The 15,228-nt window shown below is 37.4% G+C and overlaps 1 protein-coding gene across 1 annotated transcript; it reads right to left on the bottom strand.

Moving 5' to 3' along the window:
• Positions 1-2,277: 2,277 nt before the first annotated feature.
• On the bottom strand, positions 2,278-4,918 carry LOC101292917 (pentatricopeptide repeat-containing protein At1g56690, mitochondrial-like). The gene is made up of 2 exons (XM_004304866.1): positions 2,606-4,918; positions 2,278-2,471 (listed from the first exon to the last, which is right to left on the bottom strand). Exon 1 carries the CDS (start codon positions 4,916-4,918, stop codon positions 2,807-2,809), a length of 2,112 nt encoding a protein of 703 aa, XP_004304914.1. The 3' UTR covers positions 2,278-2,471; positions 2,606-2,806.
• Positions 4,919-15,228: the final 10,310 nt, after the last annotated feature.

The following is a 15,228-nucleotide window of genomic DNA, read 5'->3' as shown; positions in this document are numbered from 1 at the left end:
CCCTTTCAGTTCATTAATCCATAAGCGAAGCCAATTGCATCTCTCTATATCTTCAGTGACACATAACACCTTCAGCAATAGGCAACATCTGTGTCTATCTTTCTCTCAATCATCAAGCACAAAAATACAGTGTAACGAAGTATGTAAGGAGAAAGGAAGAAAAGAAAGATGGAATATGAGGAAGATGAAGAGGAAAAGATTGAGCAATTCTTTGCTCTGATTGAGAGTACGAGACAGGTGTGTCACCGACTTCCTTGATCAGGATGATTAGATTACTAGTGCTGATCATGGCGCAAGCCCTTCTGAAATTCAAGAAGAAAAGGATGAAGATAAAGGAGGTGATGGTTTAGACCTGAGGCTTTCTCTGTAGGAAGTTAAGAACTGTGCAAGTGTTGTATGTGAAAACTTGGAACTTGGAAGGGCTAATTAATATTGCTCGACCTAACACTGCATGCACCTTCCTTCATAATTTCATATGCTTCAGGTTGACTTGTATTCTGTACTGTAATGCATTGGGAAATTTAGCAGCCTTTAAGCTGCTAGCTTCTGTACATTAACGTGTGCTGTCAATACCTATGTTCTGTATCATAAAATCGGGAAGAAATTACAGTGACAAATCAGATCTTAGCATAAACTTTAAAGAGTGTTCAACTAGTTCACCAGAAAAAAAAAAATATATATATATATATATATACAACGTCCCTTACAAAATAAAGAGATTTTCTTTTTTTTTGTTTCTATTTAGTAGGGCCGGGACAGATCTATTTGACGTAACTTTTCGATTACAAAATCAAATCTCCACCGTTCAGTTCGTTAAGTTGTTCAAATGAGGGATTTATTTTTAATAATCTTGAACGGTGTAGGTTTGACATAAGTGTGAAGTTTTTTGTTTTAATCTCAGTCATTCAAACCCATTAAAAAACAGATCTAATGGTGTGGACCTATCCCTAAAAGTGATAAAAAAAATAGGATCCCTCATTGGAAGGGCTCTATACATATATTTTCTTAGCTATGGACGTCCGCACCAAAACTATTGGTGCGGTTGTCCGCAGCTGAGACGGACTGTGTGTGTATATATATATATATATCAAGTTGGATGAAATTTAACAGCAATAATCTATTCATTAGTATCAATAAACTGAACGGTGAAGATATGAAAATATGACCGAAAAGTGGGTCAAATAATAATCTTCACATGTTAATTTTAAAGTGAACTGTATATATACGTAGATATATAATTATACATATCTCTGTAGTTAGCAACCACCAGCATAATCATGATGAAAGAAGAATATTATGTGATGTAATAGTGATGGCATCAGTCAAATCAAATTATGATCTATTGCAACTTTGAAAATGACAGTTGAGACATATCAAACACTGCGCAATATTCAAAGACATAACAATTGACATTAGGTCCTACTTAGGTAGGTAATACATCAATTATATACATGATTCAACTGTTACAGAGAGGACCTACTTTGAAGTTTCAGAGAAGAAGTTCTTCCAACTTGTTTGTTTGATCGTGTTGTGGGAACCATGTAAAATTTACACCATGTGATAGGGTTAAGAAAAGTAGATTTTATAGCATCTCTGTAAATAGAAGACCTTGTCTATCACCGATTTTATATATAAATGTGTTTCTCTTTCTCATCAAGTGTTTTGTAGACGCCTAATTTTATATGATCATATCTTAGAATTTCTCATTCATACGAATATAAATCAAGTAGAGTCACCCTTTACAGCAAAGATGACTCTACAGAGTATGAACTGTAATCTACAACTTGACAGTCCTATTATTTAGACTACCTCCTAATTGTTCAATTGATGAATTTGGCAAAGAAGCTTTATATAAGTTTTAAGTTCACTATAACATAAAAAGTAATCAAAATATAATAATAATAATAATAATAACAAAACAAAAAACAGACTAACCGCTTTAATTTGAGTTCTGGCTTTTGTTTTACTGATTCTTCTGTATCATTCCACAGTGGGTCTGTTTTATAATGAACTACTAGGGACAATGTAGTGGTAGTTCTATTTAACACAATATCATATGAGCAACAAGTCAACAACCACGATAAAGCAAGTAATCATAACATGTTTACCAGGAAAATCCGTAAGATTACTAAACAAATCGGTTCCATTCAGATCTTAAATAGTTCATCATTATCACCCAACTGTTTAATCAGTTAAGCATATCTGTAATTCATATTCCTATAAAAGCATATGTATGCACAAACACACTCACTAACTCGATAGTTGATAATTAGGCCTCAAGGAAACTAGAGTTCGAACACAGTATACAACAAACTAGCAAATAACTAAGCGTATTCGGAGCTGAAGGCTAAAGCAATGAATGCTAAAAGATGACCTTATTTAATGAACTTCTGTGCAGCAGAAGCTTCAAGTTCCAACCACCTCGGCTCAGTACTCGATATGTATCACGTCATGTTTGTACTCAATATAAACTACAAAAGTAGCACAGTAAGTTAGTTTTTTTTTTCTCTTCTTTTTTTTTTTACCAGAATACAATGTAATGTTATGTCTTCCGGTTGGAATTGTGCTAGTAATTGTTTTACTGCAAAACTCAAAGAAGCCTCACCTCTAAGCAGTCATGCAGAGCCTTTCTAACATGGTGTCTCCTCTAACAGTTACTTCCAGCCGTTCCAATTTCAGACCCATCATGATAGGCCTTACTCTGAAGTTTTGGAGCTGAATCTTTTGGACCATGAAGAGTTGAGACAATAAATTTGGGGATATACAATCTGTTGTAGAATATATCCATCAGCACAAGGTCCTGCAATCACCAATAGTCTCGGCAAGAACACAAACCATCCTTGAAATGATGAAATCTGTTAGCATCCCTCACAATGATCTCTCTCCCAGTAACTTTGGCAATTAGTTTAATTGCAGAATGGCAATCCCCACAAACCCGAAGATTCTTCATCACCCTTATGGGCATCCCTTGTGGCACCTTAAGGAGTCCATAAGCTATGGCCAGCTTCTCACTGTGATAACCCAAGCTCTGGACCTTCTCTTCTTCATCTACATCATGCAATACAAAGCTGCTATCAGGGCAGTAACCAGCTTCTCTTAACAATACACCTAGTTTTTCTAACATTCTCATGATCGTCACATGCTCTGGGTGGCCTGTGGTCTCTCCCCAAGTAAACATATGTACTTTATGTTCCACCTCAATCCAGCTACAGCCAGGTGACTTGGTAACACTTCTGGCTCCCATCATTTTCCTTAACTCTGCAACCTCATGCCATCTACCCTTGGATGCATAAATATTTGATAGCAAGACATAATGTCCTGCATTGTTGGGCTCTAGCTGTATGAGTTTCTTTGCCGCAACTTCTGCCAAATCCAACTTCATATGCGTTCTGCATGCACCTAATAAGGCACCCCAAACAATGGCATCTGCTTCCACTGGCATTTTCTCTATTAAATCCATTGCCTCTTTTACCTGGCCTGCTCGACCAAGGAGATCAACCATGCAGGCATAATGTGGTGTTCTTGACTTGACCTGATACTTTGATATCATTGTCTCAAAAATCTCATGACCTTGTTCTACCTTCCCAGAATAGCTACATGCAGAAAGAACTCCAATAAAGGTGATATCATCTGGTGCTATCCCCGAAGAGCACATCTGTTGAAAAATTTGTAAAGCTTCCTCTCCTAGACCATGCTGGGCATAACCAGTGATAATCGAATTCCACATAACAGCATCCTTTTCACTAAACCTGTCAAAGACTTGTTTTGCCTTCACGAGGTTGCCACACTTAACATACATTGTGATCAAAACTGAGGCAACATATACATCAAGATCAAATTGGTTTCTCACCAACTGGGCATGAATCTGCGTGCCATGATCAAGCGTTGCCAAGCTTCCACAAACAGATAATAAACTAATCAGAGAAGGAAAATTGGGCCTAACACCTTGTCTTTGCATTAAAGCAAACAATTGGATTGCATCCAGTTCCAAACCTTTTCGTTCATAAACTTTAATCATAGCACTCCATGTCTGATCATCTTTCTCTCTCATGTTGTCAAACACCTGCCTTGCTTCTTCTACCTCCCCATTGTGGCCATACCCCAGTATCATTGCATTACAAGCAACAACTGACTTAACCGGCATTGCGTGAAACAGCTCTGAAGCCTCTGTAATCCTTCCACACTGAGTGTACCCCATCAGCATTGCCGTCCACGAAATCTCATTCTTCTCTGGCATCACTTCAAAAAGCTTCCTTGCAACATCCACCCGCTGGTTATGCACATACCCAGATATCATCATAGTCCAAGTAACAACATTCCTGCGTGGCATCTCATCGAAAATCTCACGCGCCTCACCCAACCGCCCTGCTTGAAAATACCCACCAATCATATTCGTCCTCGCCACAACATCCTTCTCCGGCATCAAATCATAAAGCCTCCTGGCCTCATCAACCCGGCCATCTTGAATCAATCCCCCCAACATCACCGTCCACGAAACAACATTCTTTCCAGGCATTCGCCAGAAAAGCGACTCAGCTTCCGACACATTCCCCTCCTGCACATACCCTTTAACCATCGAAGTCCACGAAACGACATTCCTCTCCGGCATTGAATCAAACACTTTCCGGGCCTCACCAACCATCCCATTCTTGATATACCCGGATATCAAACCGTTCCAAGAAACCAAGTTCCGGAGCTGCATTGCATCAAACAGTTTCCGGGCTTCTCCGGGTCGGTTGTTCTGGAAATACCCAGCAACCATTGAGTTCCAGGACACGGTGGTTCTCTCAGGCATTTCATCGAACATCTTCCGGGCTTTCTCAATTTGGCCGAGCCGGGCGTAATGGGAGATCCGGGAGTTAGAGGAAGTTGCAATAGCTGTGCAGTATCGGCGATATGGGATAAATCGGACCCGCATTGATGAGCTTCAGAATGGCAGTACCGTTCGTATCAGTTTAAGGAGGGGAGTGGAAGACGCGGGAAATCACATTCAAATCAACCGAGTGGTCTCAAAAACGAATACCCCTCTCCTCGTCAGCAGAGTCCTTGAAATCGTCGCTTTCGCATCATTGAAAACCCAACGGAACGTTTCTAGAGTGAGTGAAGAAGAGGAAGGCAGTGGTGGCCGTGAAGAGAGAGCGGTGTGGAGATAAAAAATGGGTAGCTAGACTGCTAGAACGGGAAAATTAAGGTGGCTATCGGTGAGTAACATCTTCGTAGTTATATTTTCTTTGTTTAGATAATATAGAAAATATATTTCATATTAAACTACCGAATACATTTCTAAAATTGAAAATAATAATCTCATTTTCATAGTTTTATAAGCCCGATATCATTTGGTCTAATGACATCAGTCTCTTCTTTGTAAGTAAGAGGTTATGAGTTTGATTCACAATAGACTTATTGTAGTGTTTTAATTGTTTATTTAATAAAAAAAATCATTTTAAAAACGTTACCGGACATGCAATTTCCCCGAGTATAGAAACTTTAAGGGTCTGTCCGATAACATTTTTAAAAACAATTTACAGAAATGATTTAAAAAAATAAAAATGAGAAAATGAGATTATATTTTAGGTAAAAGTTATAAATGGTCTCCGTGGTTTGGGGTTATGGTTATGTTTGCCCCCGTGGTTTAAAAATGTCTAATGTTGATCCTCGTGTTTTATATGTGCGGCAAACGCACCACCTGACCTGTGTGACCAGCCATCACGAAACTGACACGTGTGACTTTTTTTTCCATGTCATCACTGTTGAAACAAACACTCTAAATTCTCAATGCAACCTTCATCACTCCAATTTCACGTTGACTTGCTTCTAAGTTTCAGCAATGATGACATGGAAAAAAGTAACACGTATCAGTTTCGTAATCTGTCACGTATCTGTCTAGCCTTTTTTAATTATGTTGAAGACTCGTTGCATATGTATGGGGTTTTATGGGTCGCCCTCGATGACTTGTTTAATTTGTTTGCTGACCTTCTTAATTTGTTTGCTGACCTTCTTAATTACATCATCACCATCTGAGTCATCTGAGTACTCTTCCAGGTCACCTGCATAAAAATAAGATAGTTCACTACAGCTGTGAAAGATAGCACATAAGAATAATCTTGAATTTTCTTGATTCTTGTCATATATTGACTTTGGCGTTAGAGAGTAATATGCTAGCAACCACGATCTTTCATTATAATGCCAATTTTAGGTGAGATGTCGAAGATGGTGAACTTCCCACATTTCGGTATTTGGCGGTAAACCTCAACAGAGAAAAAAAAAGGAAAACGTGTGCATGTCACGGAATAGCGATAGTGACTAGTACATTGACTGTAAGTGGCACTGTAATAATTGTCTATGGTTTCGTCGATTATGTTATAAATTGAGAAAGAGCGAACTATATCGGAAGAAAACGCATGACACAAAATATTTAATTTTTGGACAGAAACTCTATTTCGAAGTTCAAGCCACATCACCAAGCCCGTGCACGGTTTGTTAGGGTTTCCTAACCTTAATGATAGCTAGAAGAAGACTTCTAATTTGTTTTGATGCCTCACTAAATGATATCGCCGTCATATTAAAAGAGAATAACATAAAATTAAGACGGATGACCAAGATTGCAATAAATTAAAAGGGTTTCTCATATAAATAGGAGAGAATTGAGATGCATTCTCCGTCATTTTTTCACGCAACGAAGCACCTTAGGCATAGCTCTCTCTAGTTCCTCTTAAACACATTTTCAATTTTTAGGAATTTTAGTTTTTTTGCAATTTCTCTTTTTAGAGCATATGCAACGGGAAGATAAAATCATTACAGACAGTTTCTGCATCAGTAAACCTAAAAAAGAATATCAAAGTCTCTTCTCTTTCCCTTGAAATAAGATGCATCTCTAAACAATGCAAACGATCTGCGAAAGCTTTCCTTAGTTGCTCATGAGTGTGAGAAGTATAAGTAAAACTTGTAGCCACCATAAAGAAGCCACGTGAGAGGATGAGCCTTAAACGATCATAAACATAGTGAAATGCTTACAACACTGGGAAATGAGTACCTATAATGCAAATATTGTTTCTTGTAACTTTAGCAACTTGGACGTGGCCACCGATCGAGGGACTTAATAGTGAAGCACCTGCAACACCCACAAACGAATTGAACACACATTCATGCTTACGTTTTGATTTGTAAATACGTGAATACTACATAGCTACTTCACCACCGTGTCCTCCTGATGCCAACGCAATTGTAGGGACCCTTAGAAACCTGATACCACCTCCACCTTCACGCTTGGAAGAATAAACAAGATACATTATGGCCTCATTTCTGTGCCAACCGGCAATTAAGGTCCCTACTGCACACTTTTTCCCAGGATGTTTCATCTCCCAATTGTCGATCAAAGCCATAGCAGTACGCGCTGCAAGGTGAATGGATTCAACTGCATCCTGGCCCAAAGCTGTATTGACCACTTTTTTAGCCGTGTCTAGCATCTCTCCAGTAAGTCGTGCATTTCGTGATTTAACCGTCAAGACTCTGTCGTTAATAATATAGAAATTTTCATATTTATCACCTTGTACGTAGCCGTTAATGGGAATAGTTCCCCTCTGATCAGCAACAAGAAAGATAGCACTTGCACCAATCATTCCAATATAAGTTGTCCCGGTAATACTTTCTTGATTGCACCAGCCATGTTTCTTTCTATCCAACTTACTTTCAAGAAGAAATCTGTCACGTATCTGTGTAGCCTTGTAGATTATGTTGAAGACTCATTGCATATGTATGGGGTTTTTTATGGGTCGCCCTTGATGACCTGTTTGATTTGTTTGCTGACCTCCTTAATTACATCATCACCATCTGAGTCGTCTGAGTACTTTTCCAGGTCACCTACATAAAAATAAGATAATTCACTAGAGCTGGGAAAGATAACACATAAGAACAATCTTGAATTTTCTTGGTTCTTGTCATATACCGACTTAGGCATCAGAGAGTGGAATGCTAGCAACCACGATCTTTCATTCTAACGCCAACTTTAGGTGAGATGTCGAAGATGGTGAACTTCCCGCATTTCGGTAATTGGCTGTAAACCTCAACAGAGAAAAAAAAGAGAGGAAAAAGTGTGTCACGAAACAGCGACAGTGACTAGTACAGTAACCGTAAGTGGCACTGTAATAATTGTCTATGGTTTCATCGATTATGTTATAAATTGAGAAAGAGCAAACTATATGGGAAGAAAATGCATGACACAAAATATTTTGATTTTTGGACCGAAACTCTATTTCGAAGTTAAGACCACATCGGCAAGCTCTTGGACGATTTATTAGGGTTTTCTAACCTTAATGACAGCTAGAAGAAGACTTCTAATTTGTTTTGATGATTCACTAAATGATATCGTTGTCATATTAAAAGAGGATATTATAAAATTAAGACGGATGACTAAGATTACAATAAATTAAAAGGGTTTCTCTTACAAATAGAAGAGAATTGAGGTGCATTCTCTGTCACTTTTTCACGCAACGAAGCACCTTAGGCATAGCTCTCTTTAGTTGCTCTTAGACACATTTTCAATTTTTAGGAATTTTAGTTTTTTGCAATTTCTCCTTTTAGAGCATATGCAACGGGAAGATAAAATCATTACGGACAGTTTCTGCATCAGTAAACCTCAAATAGAATGTCAAGGTCTCTTCTCTTTCTCTTGAAATAAGATGCATCTCTTAATGATGCAAACGATCTGCCAAAGCTTTCCTTAGTTGCTCATGAGTGTGAGAGGTATAAGTAAAACTTTTAGCCACCATAAAGAAGCCACGTGAGAGGATGGGTCTTAAACAATCTTAAGCATTATGAATTGCTTGCAACACTAGGAAAGGAGTACCTATAATGCAAATACTATTTCTTGGGGAACATTAGCAACTTGGACATGGTAACTGGTCGAGGGACTTAAGAGTGAAGCAACTGTAATACCCACAAGAGAATTGAACACACATTCATGGTTATTTTTTGATTTGTAAATACGTGAATTAATACTTCATATCTAGTTCACCACCGTGTCCTCCTCAGTGGCGGAGGTAGCAAAATATATGTGAAAGGGGGCACAATTTTTGTTTATTGTCTGTCATCTTTGTACACATGATTTTACGATCTCATGGTTATTCCGTTATATTTCTTCTTTCTCTGTTAAAATCCATATTACTCTTCCTTTCGCAGCCATATTTTTCCCAATATCTTTTGCTTCTAATATATACAAAAATTCATCTATTTATTTAACAGATAAATATTGATATGCAATAGAAACACATGCATAAGATCTATCATCTATAGTCACCATTGATAGAAAAACATGCTAAAATTTATGTACATCAAGAAAAATGTATAGAAAGAAAGAGATGTGCACAACATAGAACGATAGAAGAGAGTGAGGAAACGCATGGAGACGAAAAAGATGAGAGAATTGTAACTACAGAGCTAATGAGATCATAATCATCATATTATGGAGGAGGTATGAGGAGAAGAAGTGATGTGGGATACAGTCCCAAAGCCCAACCAAAGACTAAAGCCCAAATGCAATAAATAAAAGAGAGACAGAATGCTAATTAGTAGCTAGTCATCATCTAGTTCCCATTAGAAATAGAAGAAAATGGCTAACCCATCATCTAGTTAGCCTTCATAAGTCATAACAGTGGGGGCATAAAAGGAGGTCAGTGAGCAAATTTTAATATTTCTCTGAGGGCTCGGGCCCCTATTGGTTCTATGGTAGCTCTGCCAATGGTCCCTCTGATGCCAACACAATTACAGGGACCCTTAGAAACCTGATACCACCTCCAGCTTCACGCTTGGAAGAATAAACAAGATACATTATGGCCTCATTTCCATGCCAACCGGCAATTAAGGTCCCTATTGCACACTCTTTCCCGAGATGATTCATCTCCCAATTGTCGATCAAAGCCATAGCAGTACAGGCTGCAAGGTGAATGGATTCAACTGCATCCTGGCCCAAAGCTATCTCGACCACTTTTTTAGCGGTGTCTAGCATATTTCCAGTAAGTCGTGAATTTCGTGATTTAACCGTCAAGACTCTACCGTTAATAATATAGAACTTTTCATATTTATCACCCCGTACGTAGCCGTTACTGGGAATAGTTCCCCTCTGATCAGCAACAAGAAAGATAGCACTTGCACCAATCATTCCAATATAAGTTGTCCCGGTAATACTTTCTTGATTGCAGCATCCATGTGTCTTTCTATCCAACTTGCTTTCAAGAAGAAATATGTCTAGCCTTGTAGATTATGTTGAAGACTCGTTGCATATATATGAGGTTTTTTATGGATCGCCCTCGATGACTTGTTTGATTTGTTTGCTGACCTCCTTAATTACATCATCATCATCATCTGAGTCGTCTGAATACTCTTCCAGGTCACCTGCATAAGAATCAGATAATTCACTAGAGCTGGGATAGATAGCACATAAGAACAATCCTGAATTTTCCTGATTTTTGTCATATACCGACTTTGGCGTCAGAGAGTGGAATGCTAGCAACCACGATCTCTCACTCTAACGCCAATTTTAGGTGAGACGTCGAAGATGGTGAACCTCCTGCATTTCGGTAATTGGCGGTAAACCTCAACAGAGAAAAAAAGAGAGGAGAAAGTGTGTCACGGAACAGCGACAGTGACTAGTACAGTGACCGTAAGTGGCACTGTGATAATTGTCTATGGTTTCGTTGATTATGTTATAAAGTGAGAAAGACCGAACTATATGAGAAGAAAACGCATGACACAAAATATTTAATTTTTGGACCGAAACTCTATTTCGAGGTTCAGACCACATCGGCAAGCCCGTGGACCATTTGTTAGGGTTTCCTAACCTTAATGACAGCTAGAAGAAGGGTTCTAGTTTGTTTTGATGACTCATTAAATGATATCGCTGTCATATTAAAAGAGAATAATATAAAATTAAGGTTATCATATTGCAATAAATTGAAAGGGTTTTCTAATAAATAAGAGAGAATTAAGAAGCATTCTCTGTAACTTTTTCACGCAAAGAAGCACTTTAGACATAGCTCTCTCTCTCTAGTTCCTCTTAGACACATTTTCAATTTTTAGGATTTTTAGTTTTTTGCAATTTCTCTTTTTAGAGCATATGCAACTGGAAGATAAAATCATTACGGGTATGTAGTTTCTGCATCAGTAAACCTCAAAATGAATGTCAAAGTCTCTTCTCTTTCCCTTGAAATGAGATGCATCTCTAAATAATGCAAACGATCTGCCAAAGCTTTCTTTAGTTGCTCATAAGTGTGAGAGCTATAAGTAAAACTTTTAGCCACCATAAAGAAGCCACGTGAGAGGATGAGCCTTAAACGATCATAAGCATAGTGAATTGCTTGCAACACTGGGAAAGGAGTACCTATAATGCAAATATTGTTTCTTGGAATTTTAACAACTTGGGCGTGGCCACCGGTCGAGGGACTTAAGAGTGAAGCAACTGCAACACCATCAAGAGAATTGAACACACATTCATGGTTACTTTTTGACTTGTAAATACGTGAATATTGCATATCTAGTTTACCACCGTGTCCTCCTAATGTCAACTCAAATGCAGGGATCCATAGAAACCTGATACTACCTCCTAGTAAGTTGTGCATTTCGTGACTTAACCGCCAAGACTCTGCCGTTAGTAATATGGAACTTTTCATATTTATCACCCTGCACGTAGCCATTACTGAGAATAGTTCCCCTCTGATCAGCAACAAGAAAGATAACACTTGCACCAATCATTCCTATATAAGTTGTCCCGATAATACTTTCTTGATTGCAGCAACCATGTGTCTTTCTATCCAACTTACTTTCAAGAAGAAATTTGTCACGTATCTGTTTATCCTTGTAGATTATGTTGAAGACTCGTTGCAAATGTATGGGGTTTTCTTGGTCGCCCTTGATGACTTGTTTGGTTTGTTTGCTGACCTCCTTAATTTCATCATAACCATCTGAGTCGTCTGAGTACTCTTCTAGGTCACCTGCATAAGAATAAGATAATTCATTAGAGCTGGGAAAAATAACACATAAGAACAATCCTGAATTTTCCTAATTCTTATCACACCACAGGTTTTTACCTGACACTAATCAAATATAGTTGAACAAAAGCTAGCAATGAGGAAACATAACTCCAAAGCAGCTAAGTATCAGATGCATTTGCAGTTCATTCAGGAGTTTAACACTACAACTATAGCAATCTTAATTCATGATTTCATACCACAATAGCACATAAGGTAGGGACATTACTAGATAGATCGATCAACTCAAATTACAAATTTATAACTACACGATATATATCAGAAACAATTTCAATTGATATTGCTAGTTGTATACAAACCCAATGAAGTAAAGGGAATCAAGAATGTTCAATCGGCTACGTACCATAGAGAACGTGCATGATGCTTGTGAGCATATATGTTCTTTGTCCTTGAGAACCTGCCTGATGGCCCTCATTGCCTTCCTGTCAAACACAAACCCTTTAGCTTTCATCTCCTTTAGAAATTGCTTGGCCTCCTCCATCTTGTTGTGCCTTGCATATTCATCAAACACAACCGTGTATGTGCCCGCATTGGGCTGCAGTGTCTGCCCCATTATCTCCATGACACATTCCCTGTTAACCCCGAGAAAATTGGGGTCCAGGTCTGCAGCCAGTGCCTTGATGAGAACACTGTATGTGTAAGCATACAATCTTCACAATCTAACATCTTTTGGTACAAATCCAGAGCCTCCATGGCCTTGCCAGCCTCAGTGTACTCTTCGAGCATGCTGGTCATGGCCACCACCTTTAATGCATCGCCCTCTTCTATGGCCTTATCAATCAGCTCCATAGCAGAGTCGATGTAGCCCTCTGATACTAAAGTATAAGTTGTATTGTACAAACTCTTGTTAAACCTTTTATTGCTGTTATTCACATTTTTGAAATCTTCTGGAAAATCATTTGGGTCTCCTCCATGAGGCCTGTTAATTTTGATCATAGCCTTGATGTTTGGTGGTCCGGAGCTCGTTTTTGCCATTGGTAATTTTCAGTTTTGTATCAAATACTCTGTCAAATTGCAAGGAAATAAGGAAATTGTAGCCAACAAAGAACAACAAAACTGAAAACTGCAAAAAAAAATTAAAAAAAATGTATATATCAAATGTAACAAAGAGACATGTAGCCCAGCTTTTTGGCAACAAACACATTCAATTCATTGAAGCTGGGTTAGATGAGGGAAACCGAAAACACAAACCCTGAACACAAGACGTACATACGGCTCTATTTACCTGGAGAGATTAAGAAGAAGACGACTCCTTTTCTTCTGTTACCCTAGTTTTCTCGAAAGGCAAATGCCCATTTACCTCTCATTGTCTATTCTAATAACAATCTTTATCATGAGCCTATTTGAAAAGAAATGAAAAATGAGACTATTTTATGTCCAAATAAATAAATCTTTATTAAAGTCTTATACAACCTTGTCTTTTTCTTCTTCATTTTTGTATACAAGAAAAAAAATTATACAGTTAGTCCTTTATACCTATTTAACTTATGACTTGATACACATTTATCATTTATGATGTTGTTGTCTAATGTTATCCGTAAGTATAATCTCACTACTAGATTGATGTACAAGTCTTTCTTGTTTTTTTGATCAAAATTCAGTTTACCCCTATGGTTTGGGGTTAACACTATTTTAATCGATATCCTTGTTCTCTCAATTTTGACAATTTAATTTACTCATGAATTTTTCAATTTTCTTAGTCATGCCCATTTGCAAAGATTTCATCTGAATAAGTCGTATATCAATTTTAGTTTATTACCTTGTGGTTCATGTTAGCCCCTCTCCTTCTAATTTCATTAGTAACACCTTTTGGGGTATCAAAATTTTGATTAGTCGTCCTCTAAATTTATGTATGTAGACATCCAATTTATTTACGTCCCTATGTGGTTCAATTTTCAGGCTTTTGGCATCGCTTAAAAATAATGGACCTGGCTTCGCCTAAATGTGTAAAGCCCAACCCAAATACGCGTTGAATTTTGTATTTACTATATATATATTTTCTGTGCTGACGTCAGTACTGTTCACTGACACTGTTCACGTGAACAGTGCTGCGAAGATTTTTTTTTTATAAAAAAAATTAGTTATTTCCTCCTCTTGTTGTTGTTGTTGTTGTTGTTTGTTGCGTAGACGTGGACTTTCTTATTCTCTTAGTTTATGTCATGTCCTATATTAATGATTAAACTGTTTAAATTATGAATATTTGGTCATCTTTATTTATCTTGATTTTCAAGTTATGTTTATAACGAATGAGTAAATGAACCATTTATTCTTTTAAATTCAGGACTCAATTTGTCGATATCAAATTACAAATTTACAGCTGTGACCATGAATTTGTTAACAGGACAAATAAGATTGCAGGAAAAAACTGTATCTAACTTAGTTTACAAGACATGTACAATTGATTGCTCGAGTTGTATTTGTTGAATCTGTCCCTGTGGTTTTTTTAACTTATGGAAGAAAAAAAAATACACATTGTCTTATGTTGCAAGGTCCAGTGATTTGTAAGTATAAGGATTTGAAGTCCAGAACAGAAACTTTTGGTGATAAAAATAAACTACACACACCAAAAGTGAAGTCATCAAAATCAAATGGAACTTATAATAACTAATAAGTTCATGCAGAATTTTAGTCGTTATTATATCTTTTCAATAGTCTCTGTCAAGATTTTATGGTGTTTGATGTTTAGGATCAGTGCTGTATAAGGTAGCTATTATGTTAACAAATATAGTTTTACAATTTTAGAAGATGGATTTACAGTTGAATGAATATGCAGTTGGCCAAAATGTTTTAGAAGTAAATGTGAAATTCATTGGTATCTGCAAGTTGAAAATTGAGAAGATTTTGCAAACTTCTTCATCTTAGTAAACTCAATGCTCTGCAATGTCCTACGTTGTATTCCCATTCTTTCATACAACTCTTTCATTTTCAGTTTCATCCTTAGTTTTATAAGTTATGATCGTGTCTTGAATTACAGTACACTTCACAGATATGCAATGTGGAATTGAATGTCCTCGAGAAATTGACTTTTTCTGTTTTCTTCAGAACTTGGAGAATGAAGGAACATCTGGAGCTTCTATAGCTTTTCGTCATAAGATAAACATGCCGACGCAATATTGGACTAATTTGATGGTGTAATGAACAACAAGAACAGTGTTTTTTTAGCATTTTAGAGATGAAAAAACATCAG

The sequence above is a fragment of the Fragaria vesca genome, linkage group LG6 (assembly GCF_000184155.1).
Source record: "Fragaria vesca subsp. vesca linkage group LG6, FraVesHawaii_1.0, whole genome shotgun sequence".
Lineage (NCBI taxonomy): Eukaryota > Viridiplantae > Streptophyta > Magnoliopsida > Rosales > Rosaceae > Fragaria > Fragaria vesca.
The sequence above is the reverse complement of the archived record's forward strand: the minus strand, read 5'-3'. Positions and strand labels throughout refer to the sequence as shown.